The 18,563-nt window shown below is 40.1% G+C and overlaps 1 protein-coding gene across 4 annotated transcripts in view; it reads right to left on the bottom strand.

Annotated features, from left to right (window-relative positions):
- col11a1a (collagen, type XI, alpha 1a) overlaps positions 1 to 18,563 on the bottom strand; it is an 82,671-nt gene that overhangs the window by 35,369 nt on the left and 28,739 nt on the right. For 2 of the 4 annotated variants that reach the window (XM_041968911.1, XM_041968912.1), the window contains exons 8-37: positions 17,054 to 17,338; positions 16,001 to 16,066; positions 15,871 to 15,912; positions 15,725 to 15,787; positions 14,647 to 14,721; positions 14,472 to 14,555; positions 13,765 to 13,821; positions 13,044 to 13,097; positions 12,908 to 12,961; positions 12,228 to 12,281; positions 12,087 to 12,140; positions 11,544 to 11,597; positions 11,233 to 11,277; positions 11,094 to 11,147; positions 10,959 to 11,003; positions 10,568 to 10,621; positions 10,099 to 10,143; positions 8,323 to 8,376; positions 7,883 to 7,927; positions 7,361 to 7,414; positions 7,241 to 7,285; positions 6,221 to 6,274; positions 6,020 to 6,127; positions 5,877 to 5,930; positions 5,329 to 5,382; positions 3,466 to 3,510; positions 3,318 to 3,371; positions 3,175 to 3,219; positions 925 to 978; positions 551 to 604 (exon numbers count right to left, since the gene is read on the bottom strand). In XM_041968911.1, coding sequence (XP_041824845.1) covers positions 551 to 604; positions 925 to 978; positions 3,175 to 3,219; positions 3,318 to 3,371; positions 3,466 to 3,510; positions 5,329 to 5,382; positions 5,877 to 5,930; positions 6,020 to 6,127; positions 6,221 to 6,274; positions 7,241 to 7,285; positions 7,361 to 7,414; positions 7,883 to 7,927; positions 8,323 to 8,376; positions 10,099 to 10,143; positions 10,568 to 10,621; positions 10,959 to 11,003; positions 11,094 to 11,147; positions 11,233 to 11,277; positions 11,544 to 11,597; positions 12,087 to 12,140; positions 12,228 to 12,281; positions 12,908 to 12,961; positions 13,044 to 13,097; positions 13,765 to 13,821; positions 14,472 to 14,555; positions 14,647 to 14,721; positions 15,725 to 15,787; positions 15,871 to 15,912; positions 16,001 to 16,066; positions 17,054 to 17,338 — 1,905 coding nt within the window. The remainder of the gene's footprint in view (positions 1 to 550; positions 605 to 924; positions 979 to 3,174; positions 3,220 to 3,317; positions 3,372 to 3,465; positions 3,511 to 5,328; positions 5,383 to 5,876; positions 5,931 to 6,019; positions 6,128 to 6,220; positions 6,275 to 7,240; positions 7,286 to 7,360; positions 7,415 to 7,882; positions 7,928 to 8,322; positions 8,377 to 10,098; positions 10,144 to 10,567; positions 10,622 to 10,958; positions 11,004 to 11,093; positions 11,148 to 11,232; positions 11,278 to 11,543; positions 11,598 to 12,086; positions 12,141 to 12,227; positions 12,282 to 12,907; positions 12,962 to 13,043; positions 13,098 to 13,764; positions 13,822 to 14,471; positions 14,556 to 14,646; positions 14,722 to 15,724; positions 15,788 to 15,870; positions 15,913 to 16,000; positions 16,067 to 17,053; positions 17,339 to 18,563) is intronic. The other 2 variants (XM_041968914.1, XM_041968915.1) reach the window with 1 other exon arrangement.

The raw sequence follows: 18,563 nt of genomic DNA, 5'->3' as shown, positions 1-18,563 counted from the left end.
GGTAAATCTTATGTCCCTTCGGATGCTCCTTCCATGCATCAGTAAATCTTTGCTTCAGACTCAGTTCTCTCTCTGAGATCACTTATATTTTAGAGAAAATAAACACAAGTTACTAGTCTAAGTTTAACGAAAGTATCCTTTCATTGGATTTACGCAAAAAAACACCAGAAGCAAAAGCATCAGACGTACATTTCCCCAGATAAAAGCGAGAGTCTGAACCTGTCTGGATTTACACAAAAAGACTCAGACAATGTTCACAAGGGTTTTGTCTTGTAGACTTTTGGTTTACAAAACATGTTCACCCATTTGGTGTCCCACTGAGATGTTAAATCACAGAGTTATCCCCTGAATACAAGAGTGAATTAGATAAGGGTGCAGCCTACTGATTGGGAGGATCAGCTTGATCCTGCAGAAAGGCAGTTTTATAGATAATAAAAAAAGGTCTGTTAAATAGTGAGTTTGCAGACTACGGAACATTTATTTACAGCTTTTAATTAATTTAAAAACAGGAAAAAATAGTAAAGAAACATATTTTATGTTTAATACTTACCGTCTCTCCACGCTGGCCAGGGTGTCCGGGCAGCCCATCCTTTCCAGGTGGTCCCTGTTAGGTAGAAATCAACACACATGCACATTTAGTTGGTAAAGTCATGCATTTATTTTTCTCTTTGCAGGCACAATATGCTAAAAAAAAAAAAAGCTATATTAATCTAACACGTGTTCACTATTTAGATAAACAGTTGGGCTAATGATGTCTGTACAAAACTGCTTTGTCTTACAATACTTTATGAATTCCCCAAATTTAATCAATTTTTACTCAGAATGCTTTCAAAATAAGCAGATCTGGCATCTCAATAGAAGGAGGAAGAAAAAAAAGACTTAGATTCTGTAGCCTCGCTGTTGAAGGGCTGTAGTAATACTTACAGGAGGGCCTTTAGGTCCAGGGAAGCCCACTGGTCCCTGTGGTCCTTGAGGTCCCTGCAGTCAATAAACAAGCAATGGTTCAGATTTCAGATGCCAACAGAATAGAACTACATTACGTAAAAAGACAGTGATGGAAGATGGTGTGGGGATGACTTGTTCCAGGGAAGTCTAAATAATTAATGCTGTTTACTCAAGATTACTGAAATGACTCATTGTTCAGAGACCAGGTACTACAACAAGAGCCTCCAGGCAACATCAATTCACTTTGTTGAATCTGTGAGAGCAATATGTCCACCCCTCGCTGATTGTGTTGCTGTTGAAGGTTTTCCTTCTTGTTAAAAGGGAGTTTTTCTTCTCCACTTTTGCCCTGTGCATCTCAAGAGGGAGGTTGAATTCAAAAGAAGGTTTGGTTTCCTTAACTAGGTCATTATCTTTTACAAATTGGTTCATATAAACACAGTTATAATCAATTGAAATAATATGGATGGTATAATTGGGTTTGTTTAAATTGGATCATAAATGGACTGCAATGAATTGGGCTGAATTGGTTTAAAGTCATCTCTGTTGTAAACTGGTGGTTATACAAATAAAGCTGAACTGAACTTAGATCCTTAGAAAGTTGGGAAGTTTTCTAAAATGGAAAGAAATAAGTTTGATGTAGTTTATCATATCATAACTATGCTTGATTAATTAACCTGAATTTCTAATGTCTTTGCCAACCAACTCAATGTGTTAAAAAGAACATAAAGATATATTTTCATGGTGTTGCAGCACAATAAAAGTTACTACAGAGTCAAAAAAGACAAAAGTTTACACAATGCAGGATATATGAATAGTAGAGTTCTAGAAGTTTTTCCAACCTGCAGATTAACTGGTAATCGGTGAGGGTGTCAAGATTTGGTATAATAGCAGCATCCACAAAAGGCTCAGTCTTTCCAAGCAATGATGAGAGGAGGTTTAGCACTTAAAGAATCACCAACAAGTTAAAAAAAAATTCCTAATGAAAGATTAAAATAACTTTGGTCTTACAACGTCTAAAATGCATAATGTGAGAAGATTCAGGGGGTGATGGGTGATCTTCTCAAAGCTTCTAAACCCTATGAAAATCCATCATGACACCATGATCAAGTCCTGTGGGCTCAGGAGGACCTTGGAAAACCATTTTCCCCAACAAAGTGCACTGTTGCATCTTGAAATGGAAACAGCACCAAGTCCTCAGGACATCAGGACATCGAGTCCATGTTTCAGCTGCTTCTACATACCAAACATGAGAAAGATCATCCAGGCTATCATCAGAGAAAGCTGTGATGGTATGGGTGAGTGCACGCGGCATGGAGGACATCATTCATTCATGCAGATTTTGTGCTACTTATGTATGAAAAGTGCTCTATAAATTAAAATTTGATTTGATTTGATTATTATTAGTATTTGAATTTACGGAGCTTTCCAACCTTTCTGGACGTGCTGTTTGTGACATAAACTCCAAAGCTGGTTTAATCACTTAAACTATTCTTTAATTCCTCTCAGTTTATTTCACTTTATTTATGTCAGATTTTTTTTTAATCTTTAGAGAGAAGTGCAGAGTTTCAGTTCTTACAGTTTGACCAGCTGAAAAAGCCTAACTTTAAATCTTAGAGCAGCTTCCACCCACCAAGAACCAGACTTTTAAAGATGGTTCAAAGCAGCTTTTTGGCATCTGATTCAAAATGCTTATAAATGGAAATCTCCTCTCTTTTGGGGTCGTTAAAACCTGAGGGTGAACATTTAACGTGAATTACTGAATGTTCAGGTGTCAAGTGAGTTTTCTGGCTTGGATTCATCACGTTTTGTCAAAGAGTTTGAAGAAAAACATTTTCTTCCCTCAAATCTTTAAGCAAATTCTACAGGAAATGAAGGATTGTTTGTCGTTTGTTTGGATTTCACTTCAGATTCAAGGCAGTGTCACATTTCTGTGGAAATTTATCTAAATCTGCTGAATTCAGCAACCAAAAGGGTTGGCTATCCGGGGGTGGAAATCTAAGTTTGGGTCTATTTCTAATAATTTCCAACACATCGTCACTCTTTTCCAAACACTGCATCCTTCTTTTAAAGCCCATCAGAAATCCTATAAAATGTTTTCAGGATGCAGGAGGTGTTGAATGCATTTTTTTATCTCATTGTTATTGAATTCTAAAGGTTTTGTGAATCAATCAAAATGCAAGTTCACAGAGATGTATGACAGCAAATACACTCTGGGTGTTGTGGACTTACTCTCTCACCAGGTGGACCTGGAGGACCATCATTGCCAGCTGTGCCCTGCAACACACAACAGACCATCATCAGTTAATATCTGAACACAACACAGAAATCTGTGATCAGTTAAAATGCTGCACTTATGGGTTTGATGTCTTTACCTTGGGACCAGGTTTTCCTGTTGGACCTCTGGCTCCTCGAGCACCACGGGGACCCTGAACACACAACAACCCAGTTTTCTGATATCAGACCTTAAAATTGCTGCTGCTGAGTAATGCAGTAAGACATGATGGAGCAGACAGGACGTACCGTTGGACCTCTTTGCCCTCTTGGACCAGGTTTTCCAGCGATACCCTGTCAAAGAACAGTCATACATGATGTTAGGTATCATTTTCCAACTTTATCCACTGTGTAAAATCTGCTTAAACTGCGTGAATCTGTTTAGGAAACCTTGCAAAAGCAGCCATAACAACAATCTTTGCAGGAACAAAAATGCAAAAAAAACTTGTCATATCATCAAAAAGAAAAGAAATTTGGGCAGGACTTGAATCTTAGGTCACCTGCAGCTGAGAGCTTTTTATGATGAGGAGTTTCTCCTCCACAGAAAACCCTGTAGAGTACATTAATATAGTGGTTTGAACTGACCAGAACCAGACCAGAACTGGGGAGCAGAGGTAGTCTCTGAGCTATAACTTAACATGAAGGGGGGGATATGTATTAGGATGCACGTCATGCTTATTTGAAGCAGTGTTGTGTGTGGTCATTTCTGCCTCCAGCTCTACAAATCTCAGCTCTGTTTCTATGGGAAAAGAAGCATGTGCTCGCTGAAAGCTGCTTCCCGGAATACTCCACTCATTTGAAGCACTAAATTTCTCTCTCTTAAACAGAGTTTATTTTTATATTTTCTATTCTATTCTACAGTCATTTAGCAGAAGCTTTTATCCAAAGCGACTTACATTTGAGGGTAAGAACAATACAAGCAAGAATTCAAACAACATGGAACGTCATAATTAAGTGGTAGTCAGACTGCTGTGAGTCCAGTTGGACCCAGGTGCTGTCATGTAGTGCTTAGAAGCAGTGCATATAAATTTTATTTTATTATTATTATTTTTTAGGTTCTTTGTAAGCTATTTTGTTTAAATACAATGTTTTGTAAGCCAGAAGCAGAGCTTTGAAGCCAGTGAAGAGCAATTAGCAGCGGAGTGACATGAGCTCTTTTGGGCTGGTTGAAGACCAGACGTGCTGCTGCGTTCTGGATCATCTGCAGAGGTTTAACTGAGCATGCAGGCAGGCCAGCCAGTAAGGAGTTGCAGTAGTCAATGCGTGAAATGACCAGAGCCTGGACCAGGAGCTGTGCCGTGTGTTCAATCAGGTAGGGTCTGATCCTCCTGATGTTGTAGAGAGCAAATCAGTAAGATCGAGCAACCGAGGCAACATGGTCCTTAAAGGTCAGCTGGTTGTCTACCATGACACCAAGATTCCTGGTAGAAGACGTGGGCACAAGCGTGATAAAGTCAAGCTGCAGGCTTATCTGCGGCGGTAAGGAAGGATTCACTGGACAGACAATAAGCTCGGTCTTGGACAGATTTAGTTGAAGGTTGTGATCCTTCATCCGTGCGGAGATATCAGCAAGGCATGCTGATATTCGCGTTACAGCCTCAAGTTGTAAAAGTCCTCAAAACCAAACTTTGCCTCACAATCTAGAAGTGCTGAGATTCTAATTCTGATTTTTGTCTCTGTTACAACAGAAACACATCTGATGGCTGGAAATTCACCATCAAATTTTCTTCCCTCCGTGTTTAGAAGCAAGGCATCTTCTCACAGTTTTGAAATTCATACTGCTGACTTGTTTCTTCTTTCTTTGTCAGATTTATGAAATTCTATTACATTAGCGATACAGCATGTAAGAATTACTAACATCTGGTGGTAAAGTTGGGGATAGAAATTACTTCAAATGCCAACCCCAGATGTGTAATCATGATTAATTGCAGAAGCTCATACGATTAACTGCAAATAAAAATTGTTGTGCAGCAATAAAATAAATGTAAATATTAGCATCAACAATAATGTTTCAGTCATATCTTTTAGTTTACTGGAGAAAAAAACATTAAAATGTTAAATTCTGCATCTTTATTGATCTCATCTGTTGTGCAGGGGTGTGGGTTTTCTTACCCTTGCTCCTTTCTCTCCGTTGGCCCCTGGGAATCCTGGAAATCCACTTGAGCCCTGTCAGCAGGAGATGGAGATACCGTGGTGAATGAGAGAAACAGGACTATTATAACTGTTTAACACATTTTAAAATGTAGTTTTCATGTGCTGATCATGAAGACATTTTTTTTAGCAGATAATCATTAAAATAGTCACATTAACACCTGCTGACTAGCAAACACAGAGGATAGTTTTGAACAAATCTTTGCATGAGACACCTCTGAAGAGGAGATTTAGAAGCGGCTTACCATCAGAGCAGAACTTCCACACATGCAGCATTGGAGACATTCAAACGATTATTTTAACTAACTGAGATTTCATCATTTCACTGACATCCAGTCAAGTTTCAGACTCAAAAGCAGTCAAATCTTTCATCCTCAGGCTGAGTTCTTCAATGATTTCAACGATCGAATATGAAACTAATTCCTTATTACAAACAGAATTTAAGTTTTATGACTTTTTCCTGGAACTTCCAAAAACTGGGATGTTTCTATGGTTACGTTGACCCTTACCTTAGGTCCTTGTCGTCCGGGATAACCTGGTAATCCTGGGACGCCCAGTTTCCCCTGAGAGAGATTATTGTCGCACGTCAGATAAGTAATACAATTTTAACAAAGCAGGAGCAAGATTTTTTTTTTTTTTAAAGAACCTTTACCTTCTCTCCAGCTGGACCGATGGGTCCAGACTCTCCATTGGGGCCAGCTCTGCCTTTAGGTCCCTCAGGACCATCCTCTCCACGAGGACCGGCCAAGCCAAGCTCTCCCTGAAGTCCACAAAATTACACAGAATCATTGTGTGATAAAAAGTGGAGATAACAATAATCTGAAAATACACTAGTTTGATTTATGCTCCTCACCCGGTCACCTTTGATCCCCATGTCCCCCTTGAAACCTGGGAAACCATCCTCACCCTGACGGGAGACAAAAGGGAGTTACAAAGCCAGCAGCTGTTTCTTTCTTTTTTTTAAAAAAAATATTAATCTATTCAAAACCAAAAGAGGTTAAATGGTTATTCTTTTCCATTTCTGAGGTATTTATTGAGCATGACTATGTTTCAGTCTGTGGATCGCAGGGTTAATGCTGCCCTCTGCTGGTCATCCTGTGGAACAGCACATGATGGAACAGGACCATGGGTAAATGGATAAAGTAAAAGAGAAATAATCTTTTTTGTCTTTGTTTTTATAAAGAAATGATCTTGCAGTGGAATTCGGATTTTATAGCATAAAATCTTGTGAAACTTGTGACACAGATGGACATAACTCAGACATCTGTCTTCTCTTTCTTGTCTCTCTCGTGTCTGAGATGAATAATGCATCACTGAGCAAGTCTGCTGGCAGCATCACAAAACTCATACAGACACACCTGAAGTAAAGAACTGTTTTTATTCATAACAAAAGCTTTCTCCTCAAAGTTTGTGCTTTTGAATCTCTGGCTATAAAAAATAAAGAAAGAAATGACATGAAAATGTCACCAACAAGACATTTGATGGAGTAGTGATCTTCAATAAAAATCATGCACATTTCAAACAGCTTAAATTCCACACACACTTATTTGAAAAATACTCGAGCCTGATTGTAGTGCTGTTTCACACCCAAAGCCGACAGAATGACAGCTTGGATTGAGGTTTAAGGTCTCTGCTGACCTCTGCAGGGGACGGAGCAGTGGACGTCCACTACAGCTCCAGAGTCAAAACAAAGCTAATACTTTCAGATATAAGAGCTGTAATGGGAATACGTTTACGTCCCGAACATCAGACTTTTCATTTTTCTCATCAACGTTTAAAATTTTTACATGGAAAACAAACTGTGACGCCGCCGTCACTGCACCGCTGTAACTGGCTAAAGCTGGTTAAAACTGCTGTGCTTGCACATGTTTACCTTTTCTCCCTTTGAACCCTTGAGGCCTCGGACACCATCAGCACCCTGTCGGACAAGAACAAGACATGAGCTTTGGAAGGTTTCACAGAGCAAGGTGAAGAACAGTAAAGGTGGTCGTACCTTGACACCACGAGGGCCAGGATAACCGATCGGACCCTGGGGACCTAGAGGACCCTGATGCAAAGAATCAGAACAAATTTAATGCAGTAAAAGCTTTTGAACTTTACATACATATACATATATATATGTATATATATTTTTTTTTTCCTTAACTCTTGACTTAGTTTCAAACGAATCACAGCTGGCTAATAGCTACTGTATATAGCTCATCTAAAACACTGAAATAAAAATATTTCATGCAGACTTTGGACTCTTTCCCCTGAAGAAATGAAGGAATACGAGTGTGTACAAAGAAATATATCATTGTTCTATGTAAAGGATTTAGATAAATGTATGAATGTTTACTGAAATACATAAACTATAAAAGTAAAAGCATAAAATCATTTGCTGTTGTTTTTTAGGTTTACATCATTTGGACTGATTTTAGAGTTCTCGACACACACCGTCAAGGTGAAAGGTTAATCTCAGGATACCCCCCCCCCCAAACATTTTATTAGGTCTTGACCAAATGGAGGCACCTACTTGGGCTCCTTTCTCTCCAGCTGGACCTTCTTTACCAGGATGACCCTGTAAAATACGATGACACAAAGCAGTCAGATGATGGTGAGATGGGACAAGTATATGAAAAGCTGCCAACACCTGGCACTTCCAGATGAGGCTCTGAGGCCGAAAGGGGGCCACCTGAGACCTGAGACCTGCCTCCTGAACTTACAAAACTCTGCTGGTGCGGTCACCCAGAAGATCAACAGCCTTCAAGTATTTTATTCATGCAGATAACAAAAATACTCCAAGAGATCTGGAAGTGTGTTTGTGGGTAAAATGTGTAAAAAAGTGTAAAATGTCAAGAATGCAATGATTTGCAGAGAGATTAAAGGATATTATTGATTTATAGAGGTACAAAAACAATATCTTAAATGTTTAAAGTGCTTATTGTCCCATATAAATGTGATAGTAGCACTCACAGGAGGCCCATCAGCTCCAGGTAATCCAGCCAACCCAGACCTGCCCTGAGGACCCTGCATTAGGTGAAGAAAAAGACAGATTATCAACAGCCCCCAAAACCAAAAAAGACAGGGACAATTCTTCTCAATGACAGTAAAAATTCATGGAAATTTTTAACTTTAAAGGAGTCATCACCTGGAAATTGCACTTTTTTAAGTTAAAACATGTGTATTGTATTGAAGTGTTAAGTCTTTCTTTTGAAGACGGTCGACTTTTTCTGTTTGGGCACTTTGTTCACAGCAGAACAGCCAACAAGAGTAAACTCTCGCAAATGCCTGATTTTAATTTACTCCTGGAATTTTGCCATCACAGGAGGCAATTTGAATAAGCCAGCCCCTCTTCCATGCCTAAAGTCATGCTTTAGACGTGGAAAGATATGATGATATAAAGTCATGCTTTACTGTTGATGCTAATGCTAATGCTAATGCTAATGCTAATGCTAATGCTAAGGGACGTCCCCAAAAGTTTAACCCCTGCAATATACAAATGAGCCCCGTGTTGACTTTTTATAAGTAGTGTGAAGTGCTCTGCCATGTACATTTTTGTAAACATTTTGTTGTAAACGTGCTTCTTCCACCATCTCCATATCTTCACTCTCAGGCTCGGAGTCTGCTTCAAACATAAATGGCTGAATTCTGTAAGCTGATACTTGGTCAGGTTCGCTCATTTTTTATTTTTTTTATTATTTTTTTTTTGTTTCATAGGTTTTCAAAAAATATTTAAAGACACTTAAAGGACAGTGGATACATGAAAAAAGCAGGTGATGACACATTTAAGCAAAAGATCAGAAAACTCAATGATAACCAGAAGAAGAAGAAGAGAAACTAGAAAAACAAAAAGGTAGGACGAGAGGTAGAAGAAGGAGAAGAAGTTGTAAAGGTGCAGAAGGAGTAGAAGAAGAAAAAAGGGCAAAAAGAAGACAAAGCAGTAGAAGAAGTAAGACGATAAGTAGAGAGAGAAGTGCTAAAACTAGAAAAAAGTAGAAAAATTGTTGCATAAGAAGAGCAGGAAAAAAAGAACAGTAAGAGAAGTAGCAGAGAATAAGAGAAGAATAGTAAGGAGTAGCAGCAGAAGAAAAGATGAATAGTAGTAAAAGTAGAAAAAAGGAGGAGAGGCAGTAATAGAGATGAAGAAGAAAGAGTAAAAGAAACAGAGCCGAAGAAGAAAGATGAAAAGGAGACAAATAAGAAGAAATAGGACGAGAAAGGAGACCAGAAGAAGAAAAAGTAGTAAAAGACAGAAAAAAAGAGGATAAAAACAAGTAGTAAACGTAGAAAAGGTAGTTGTGTAAAAAACAGAATAATTAATAGCAGCAAAAGAAAAAGGAGAAGAAGAATAAATAGCAGTACAGAAAAAAATAGAGAAGAAGGAAGAGGGCGAAGAAGAAAAAGTAGGAGGAGAAAAAGTAATGACAGCAGGAGAAAATAATAAACATGAAGTACTGAACAAACGTAATGATCCTAAGTAATTGTTGCTGAAAAATGTCACAACAAAAACTAGTTTCTTCACGTTTCCTGAATCAGCTTAAAAATTAAAAAAAGCCAAAACGTCCATCTATCAGTTGTCCTGACGTCCTAAAGTTCATCCACTACAACAAGAATTTCTGATATTCATTCATTCTGATAATCAGCTGCTCCCAACTGATTATTAACGAAACTAGAATCTATTCTACCATTTTTTATTATACTTTAGTATCAATATTCCCCTACAGGTAATAATGATAATTAAAGACGTACTTTCTCTCCAGGTGGTCCAATAGGACCTTGAGGACCAGGAAGACCCTGTAAAGGAAGATACACAGAGATACAAATAAGTATGTGTTGCCATGGCAACGACAAGCACACTCCATCCCACAAACACAAGCTGGATAAACTGAAGAGCTTGTGGAGCTGGAAACACTTCAGTATCTGTTCATGAGTTCCTGTGTATGCGTTTCTGATGTGTGTCAGTGTGTCACAGGATCATTTCAGGAATTCCACCAACATGAAAATAACACCTTTAGACCCCTAAACCTCCCCCTGTCTTCAGATACACCCCAGAAATATACAGAAGAAAGACTGCAAAGTAAATTAGAAACTTTACAACTTTAAAAATATTTTCTCAGACAGAAACACAGATTTAACCAAGAGTTCCTCTGGGTTTTATTTACACATCGCAGGACATGACCCTCCACTGGATCATGGGGAACGAAGTGGATTTGGTCACCTGTGTTCCAGGGATTCCTTGCTGACCGGGTGGGCCTGGTTCTCCTTGTGGACCCTGAAGTAGAGTGCAGTAGTTAAATAGTGCCAGGAGGACTTAAAAGAGAAATAGTTTTCTAAACAAAAAAATAAAATAAAATCCATAAAAAAGGAGGTAGGATGGAAACTATTATTTTTATCACTTTTAAAAGTGATCATTACGATCAATCAGAAGAGGCTGTTTGCTCTTTGAATGTAAGGATGGAAATGTTAATAAAGTTTGACCTTTATTTCATGGCTAAAGGGATTTTAACAGCCTGAATGAAAATGTTTGGACGGCCCTGAAGCTCTGCAGCTTCAGGAGCAAAAAGAAGAAACGTCAGAGTCCGTTTAGAGAGGGGAAGAAATGTTTGTACCATGTTTCCTTTGGGACCTTGAGGGCCATCAACTCCAGCTACACCCTGCAGAGGACAGATCAGAGAGGAGTCACCATGCCATCAGCTACAGGGGGTAATATTACAGGAGGGGGTAGTAAAAGTCATGGTACGCACAGGTGCTCCGGGGGGTCCTGGAGGACCACGAGGTCCCAGCAAACCTCTGGGACCCTTTAATAAATGACAAAGAAATGAATGATCAGTTTCTACTGGATATTTGTGTTAGCAAGGCCAAGAGTCAAAAGACAAGCCTTACACTCTCTCCAGCTAATCCTCTGGGCCCGATCTCTCCATCTTCACCCTAAAGACAAAAAGAAAATAAGTAGATCTACTAAATGAAGCTTATTCTTAACCAAACATTGTTAACTAAAGCACCACCTGCCCTTAGGTGGTCAGGGTAAGGGGCGGAGGAAAGGTTAAAGGAAAATTCTCTTCTCCAGGTCGTAGTCTCCTCCCAGCTGCTGCTGCCTGAGGGCTGAGCTAGTGAGCAGCAGCTCATCTTGACAAGGACGTTGGTGATTCCCCTCAGTTTTATTACAAGTTCAAGATAAAGGAGGAGGTACTTACTCTCTGTCCGTCCTCTCCGGGGGCTCCTGTTGGACCCATCGGTCCTGGCTCTCCCTGAGAAAGAGAAAGGCAGATTCAGCTGTATAGTAGTTTTTAGGCTGATCTTTATCTTTTCAACCAATAAGTGAGATTTTTGTGTCACGATGCACTCTACAACTTCTTATCTTTGCCTCAGATTCCAGCTTAGCATCACTGTAACTCAGATGGTCACTGCACATTTATTCTGTTTCAGCTATTTAAACCTATCCGGATCTACACATCTAAACCCATAAATAAGTAAATCACAACACTTTCACTTCAGTCAAATGTAATATTAACTGTGTGCAGAGTATTGGTGTAAGCCACAGTAATCTAAGAGGGCCAATCCTCAGTAACTCCGGGATTTTGTCTTAATCCCAGATTGTGACTAATCACACGTGGAAGCAGTGTGTATATCATCAGCTTAAAGCCACCTGAAAAACAACAGTCAGATTCCTGTGGGTTCCTTAAAAGTCTGCCTCAGGAAAAGACGCATCTTTTTCAGTTTCATCTTTCTGCACTCACCCGGTGTCCCTTTTCACCGGGTAGCCCGGGCAGTCCGTCAAATCCTCGGTCACCCTGCAAGAAACAACCCAGCAGATGCTGTTGGACACAACTTTATACATTTATATAAAAATGTCTGGTTCTGTTTCCTGTTCTCTGTACCTTGGCACCTGACTCTCCGGGCATCCCACGGGCACCATCGGCTCCAGCTCGGCCCTGAAATCAGGACAACAACTCAGCACAGATCTACGGACATGTCATCAACTTCAAAAACCCCTGCATGGTCAAGATAACTGGAATATTCCAGGGTTTTCTCACCTTGTTATCATTCATGGTGGGAATTATTGGTTTAATAATCTGGATTTCTATTGTGATTTACCCCAACAAAAGTTAATCTCTCTGGAAAGCAAGTGGTGGGTTAAAAATGGGGAATCATCAAATTAATCCTGATTTGTTTTACCAAATTTTGTGTCGCTAACTCAACTAAAACATGGCGATTAATAATCAGGCTTGTATTACTAATTAGCTGGTAGGTGGTTTATGATTATTAGGATCTAATTAGGTCATGATGCTTGGCCTTGTTGAAAGACTCCACCATGACAATAACTGCACCCCACATCCTTACCCAGTTTTCCCGTTTTGGCATTTTCAGACAGACTATGTGGAGGGTCCGAGGATTGGAGGCAGCACTGGCCTTTAAGCACATATCAAGCAATTGTTTGTTGGAGTGAAAATAATCCTCTCAGTGTTTCAGGAGCAGCCGTTAGCGCAAACAAAAACACAACAACAAAAAACCCCCTCTGGATCAGAGCTGTGCCTCAGAGGTGAGTGAGTTCAGTTACCCGTTTGCCAGCTTTGCCAGTTTGTCCTGAAGGCCCCTGAACACCACGGGGACCCTGAAGGAGACACAACAGGACCATTTAGAGTCAGGCAAGGTTTAAAAACCTGCGATGTGGGTCTTCCTCAGGTCTTACTCACCGCAGGACCTGGATCACCGCTTTCACCCTTCAGTCCAGCCGCACCATGTGGACCCTAAAGACAGAAAACACAAACCAAACATCTCTATACAGAAAATACATCTTTCTACATCTTACACTCAGTTTAATTCCTTTGCTAATCCACAGTGACCAGCAGAGGGCGATATTGAGCTACATTTGTGGAGAATATGCTCAGTGAAAGCAGATTATGTGACATTAAACCCCTGAGATGACACAAGTGGCTCTGAAACAAAACTGTGTGTGTTTTATTTAAACACACAATAAGAGTCTTAAAACCCCCCAAACAAAGATTTGGTATATTTAGATTCACTGTCAGTTGAAGGTAAACATTTTAAAAAAACTACAAAACGCTTGACTGAGTAAAAATCTAAGTTTTCTCTCATATCAGATCAGATCAGATCATTACATTACAGTCTGAGGAAAGCAGAACTAACAGAGGGTAACTCTCTGTCTTTAGTAGGGTCTTTCATGGAGGTAAGTACTGGATCATGTATCAACAAGCCCAAAGAAGAACAAGAGAGGCTGGGCAACAGGCAGATTGTGTGTTTGCTACCGTTTTTATCTTATCATTGTCCAAAAATATGAATTATTCATGTAACAGATGAAGATTAAACACTAAGAATTGAAGCTGTAAATTCTTAATCATCTACCGAACAACCCACAAAACCTGAGAGGAGAAATCTGTGCAAACAAAGACTCACCACAGGCCCGGATCTTCCAGTCAAACCCATCGGCCCGGGAGGTCCCCGCATGGCCAGCTGCAGGAGGAAACACAGACCAGGCCAGGATCAGAGTCCGATCAGGAAAAACATCCACTCAGTGCTTAATGTCTGTTTTTACACAGAAAATGTTTGTTTGCTGAAACACACACTGAAATCTAATGCAGCAGCATGTTTGTTTTCTGTGATTTGACTTTTGCAACATTGATACATTTTCTAATGTTTTTGTTAGCTTATTTCTATGTTTTCTACATAGTAGGTATTCCTTTCAGACTTGCTCTGATCTAGAGACAGAAATGAAGGAAACTGTACACAAAAATATCTGGATGATTCTTAAATATTTACATGGAAAGCTGCAGAATCAACACCTCTTCTGCAAGTACAACACTTTCTTTTCCTCTAACTGCCACCTCTTTTACAAAAAAAACACACACTTCTTCTCCACCTGTTGATGTTGCCCACCAGCAGACCGAGACCCCCACCTCTACTGGAGTATTTTTAACAGTGTCTCCTGTCTGTCCATCTGTTCAAAGCATCTTTTTTTATGCCGATGCTTGGCATGTCTCCTTTTAGCTTTGCAAAGCCATCGAAACACAGGGTAACACCCTGACTCCTCCTCCTCCTTGTTTTTTTCCTCCAGCTGTGTGTAAAGAGCTGCCGTGGTGGGGGTGCGGGCTGAGTCTACTTACTCTGGCCTGAGAAAGGATGGCCTGTGCTTGGGCTTCTTGGGCCGACACCACCGGACCTTTCTCACCATCTCCACCAAAACGGAACTGTTAACGACACAGACCACTCGTTTTGGCTCATTGTCTATGTAATGATAAAAATGGCATGGTTTAAAAGAGGGGGTGGGTATAAACTCACTGGCAGCATCAGCATGGTACCAGGAGGTCCAGGTAAACCATCAGCACCAGGTAGACCAGCGCGACCAGGAGGACCCTGAAGTGAAGAAGAAACAATCAAGTGACGAAGATGAATGATTTGATTTATTATATTAACTGTGGTTATGAGACAGTTCAAGACAATTGGATATAGTTTATCCTGTCAGACTTTTCTCAGCTGCACTTTAAACTTAATGAATTAGTATCTGGAGCGGATCTGAAAATTTCCTGACGGTGCAAGAAAGAGCCGGCTGCAGACAAAAGTACATGAAGTACAAACATCTGGAACTAAAATCAGAGAAGATGCTTCTGGTGTTGAATCATATTTTGTTAGCCATACAGAAAAAAGGAAGCCACGCACTTCACACACACACACACACACACACACACACACACAGTTGTAAATGCTGGAGCTGTGTTGTTTATATGTCTGGTTGACAACAGCTCTACTCCATCCAGCAATCTGACACAAGCCCCGCCTTTTGTTAAACTACACTGATCCATTAACCAATATCCTTCATCATCATCAAGGATGTATTTGTGTTTATGTGTGTGTGTGTGTGTGTGTGTGTGTGGTTAAACAGCCAAACATTTAGACATCCTGTTTGGACCATCAAGAGTTTAAAAATCATGATCAACATGTTAAATTTATTTGTTGTATTTGTGTCTGATCCTGTCTGAATAATGAATCAGTTCTAGAGGCTCAGACATGATCCTACTTAAGCTTCCTTTCTGTGACTTCAGACATCTCCAGCTGAATTTATCTGTTTTAAAACAAACATATCTTCCAGAGTTACTAGATTAATCTCTGCATAGCTTCACTGTGTTTGAGTCCTGGGCCTATTTTCTAGGCCTCTGCTTAAAAACATCTCTGTGACCAGAAGGTCTATATGAATACTTTTGGAGTCATACTAAATCTTCATGTGTTACTAGTGAAGAATAAACAAATAAATGGACAAACAAAGTTTGTCCATGAAATCCAAACATCACTGAAACACTGACTTCACATTATGGGCACATCTAAATTGCGAGTGCTTTCAGGGAATTTTGTGTCAACTCACTCTGTCACCTGGATCTCCAGCAGTGCCTGGGGGTCCTTGTAGGCCTGAAGGACCTGGAAGACCCTAAAACACCCAGCGAAACAAAGTTAGGGAACATTGGTGTAGCTGAAAATTCAAACATGACTTCTTTTTAACTTTATACTTACAGCTGGGCCAGGTGGTCCTGGTGGTCCTTCGATAAGCATGCCCTTAAAGAAAAGGAAAGAAGCATCAGTAAGTGAAGCAACAGTAACACTTTTCCTTTGAGTTTATTTTCATGGACATTCTGGAGCTTACGGGTTCGATCACGGCTGGCTCGCCCTTCTCGCCCTTCTGGCCAAAGGCGGCTTCACCACCGGCGATCTGCAGTTACGAAGCAACAAAGGAGGCTCTTTACACAGCAGCTAAAAACAGCATGAACTCATGAGCCAATGTGTGTGAATGCTTTAACAAATTTCAGTTTCTGCAAAGACTACGAGTGAATGATGGAAAACACAAAGTCAGACGACATTATTGAACAAAACAGAGAGAATGTTAGTCTTAAAGAGCAAGGAAGGACCTCTAAAACTACATGCTTGAAATGGAACAATGCTGTCATTGCATTGCCATTGAGCAGTGTGGCTAATCAGACATTCCCAACACTAAAAATAATACAATGTTAAACAATGTTAAACAGTTTCTGGTCTTTCTGCACATTTTGCATAAAGGGTGAATCTGAACCCAGCTGCAGTGTCATTGGTGGTGATAATGGTCTAAAAGCTTTATAGAGGTGAGATAGAAAGGACTAGGAGGTAGTGTATTGTTTGATGTGTGGGTTAATACAAAATGGGGACAATATCTAAAGGTACAAAACATCTTATTAGCTTGTATCTTATTCACAAATGCGTGTGTGTTTTGTGCAGACAGTTCCTTTTGATTTATTGGCATACTGTAAACAAAGGAAGGCACGTCTCAGACAGGCTGCTTGTTAAAACAGCAGAGGAGGGAGGGATTGCATCCAACTGCTGAGTGATGAGTAGGTGGGGAGGAGCAGTAACGGTGGTATTTTGGGTATTTATTTATGGGTGTGGTTTAGGTTGGTGTGGGTTGGACCAACACCCACTGATATAAGGCTGACAGGATGAAGTGTGAATATTTCTATAATGTGAGTGAACACAAACGCATGCATCATCCCGTCGTCCTAAAGCAGCAACAGATGCCATTTGCTAGTTCCACACTTAACCCAACAATGATGCATTTCCCATGGCAAGCTAGTTGAAGGACATGCACGGGGAGACGGAATTAAGTCCCTAACATGTGCAGCTCATGCACACTCACACCTCCATCACCAGGTCAGGGCGTGGTACTCACGGTACTCTCAGAAACATCTGTTTCTGCAGCAATCCCAGGCCCAACCTCATCGTCGTAGGCTGTTGGTTCTTTGGAAGGAGCCGTTCCATACTCATCATATGGCCCATAATCATACACTCTCCTTTCATTCTCGCCTAAGTCATACTCCTGTAGGTCATATTCCTTAAAATCATATGCATCCGCACCGGTGTCCAAGTTGTCCGCTGCCTTAGCAACAGCGGTGGGCTCCGGAGCAACGGGAGCAGCCCCAGTGATGGACTCACCGATAAAATCCTCCTCCACGGCCTCAACGTGTTACCCAATCGAATGAGGGGGAAAAAACGATGAGCAACCAAGGAAATGAGAATGTTAGTTAAGCAACAGAGGTAAATGATTCACTTTAATGTTATTAAAGCAAACAGCAAATGCATTAAGCATGATTTAAAAATAAAGGTAACACCTTATTTATTTCATTTGTCATAAAACAGCTTTATGCTACAAAGAAAGATTACCAGATGGATTTGTTTCAAACGCTGTTTGGTTGAGCCAAAGAAATAAATAAAGTGTTATTGTGATGACATTATATCTGAGCCTTCTTTTCTTTCTCATCATGCTGATACAGAGAGTAAAGAAAGGCTCAGAAAACTCATCTTCAAATTGTAGTAGCTGTGCATCAAGGCAAATAACATCAGGATTTTATGACAAATCATTTTGATGAATTTCTTCTGAGAGCCGATGAGTTTGCCTGCTCCGATCTGTTTCTGGCACAGGTACGACAACCACAAACACCTGGCACAACGTTTTCTCACTGTGGCTTTACCCTCAGAGCGCGACAAAGTGGATGCAATTACACAGCTGTGGTTGGCAGCAGCTGTATTAGCTAATTATTCATTTCAAATAGCTTGTATAATCACATCTAATGTGTCAATCAGTGTGGCAGATAAAGCATTATCATACAGCAGTAGGGTGAGAGGAAATTTTAGTCTTATTGATCATAGTTCCTGTTATGATCAGCAAACAAGATTGCTCTGTGATGGACAAAGGGACATTTTATAGATAATCTGATCTGTCTTTACCTGTCAGGGAATATTTCTGATTTTCCTTCTACATTATGATGGTGTTGATTGGCTTAAAACACTCACATGGGCTGATATAAAGCTGGAGAGGGAGGCATCCTGGTCTCTCCTCCAGCACCAGCCAAACAGTGTGTCTTATAGTTACTTTGAATTCTTTTTTCAGTTTTGGTTGTTAGGTTAGTGTAAGGCCTTGAAGTAAGGGGGAGCGGTTCAGATCCGACAGCTAAATGTGGAGCTGTTTTGTGGTCTAGTCTCACATCTTCTTTACTTTGCATCTGTAAATATTTGTTCTATTAAACTTTCTTTTAATCATTACCAGACCGGTGGTGGTTTTAATTGGTTATGGGTCCTTTGATGTAGAAACTGTAACACATGGTTGAATGTCATATAAGCTCTTTATCAACAATGTGGATTTTAGGTAAAACACAATGGTGGAAGTTACACAGCAACACTAG

Source organism: Melanotaenia boesemani, chromosome 18 (assembly GCF_017639745.1).
Source record: "Melanotaenia boesemani isolate fMelBoe1 chromosome 18, fMelBoe1.pri, whole genome shotgun sequence".
NCBI classification, from domain to species: domain Eukaryota; kingdom Metazoa; phylum Chordata; class Actinopteri; order Atheriniformes; family Melanotaeniidae; genus Melanotaenia; species Melanotaenia boesemani.
This window is presented reverse-complemented; position numbering and strand designations above follow the sequence as displayed.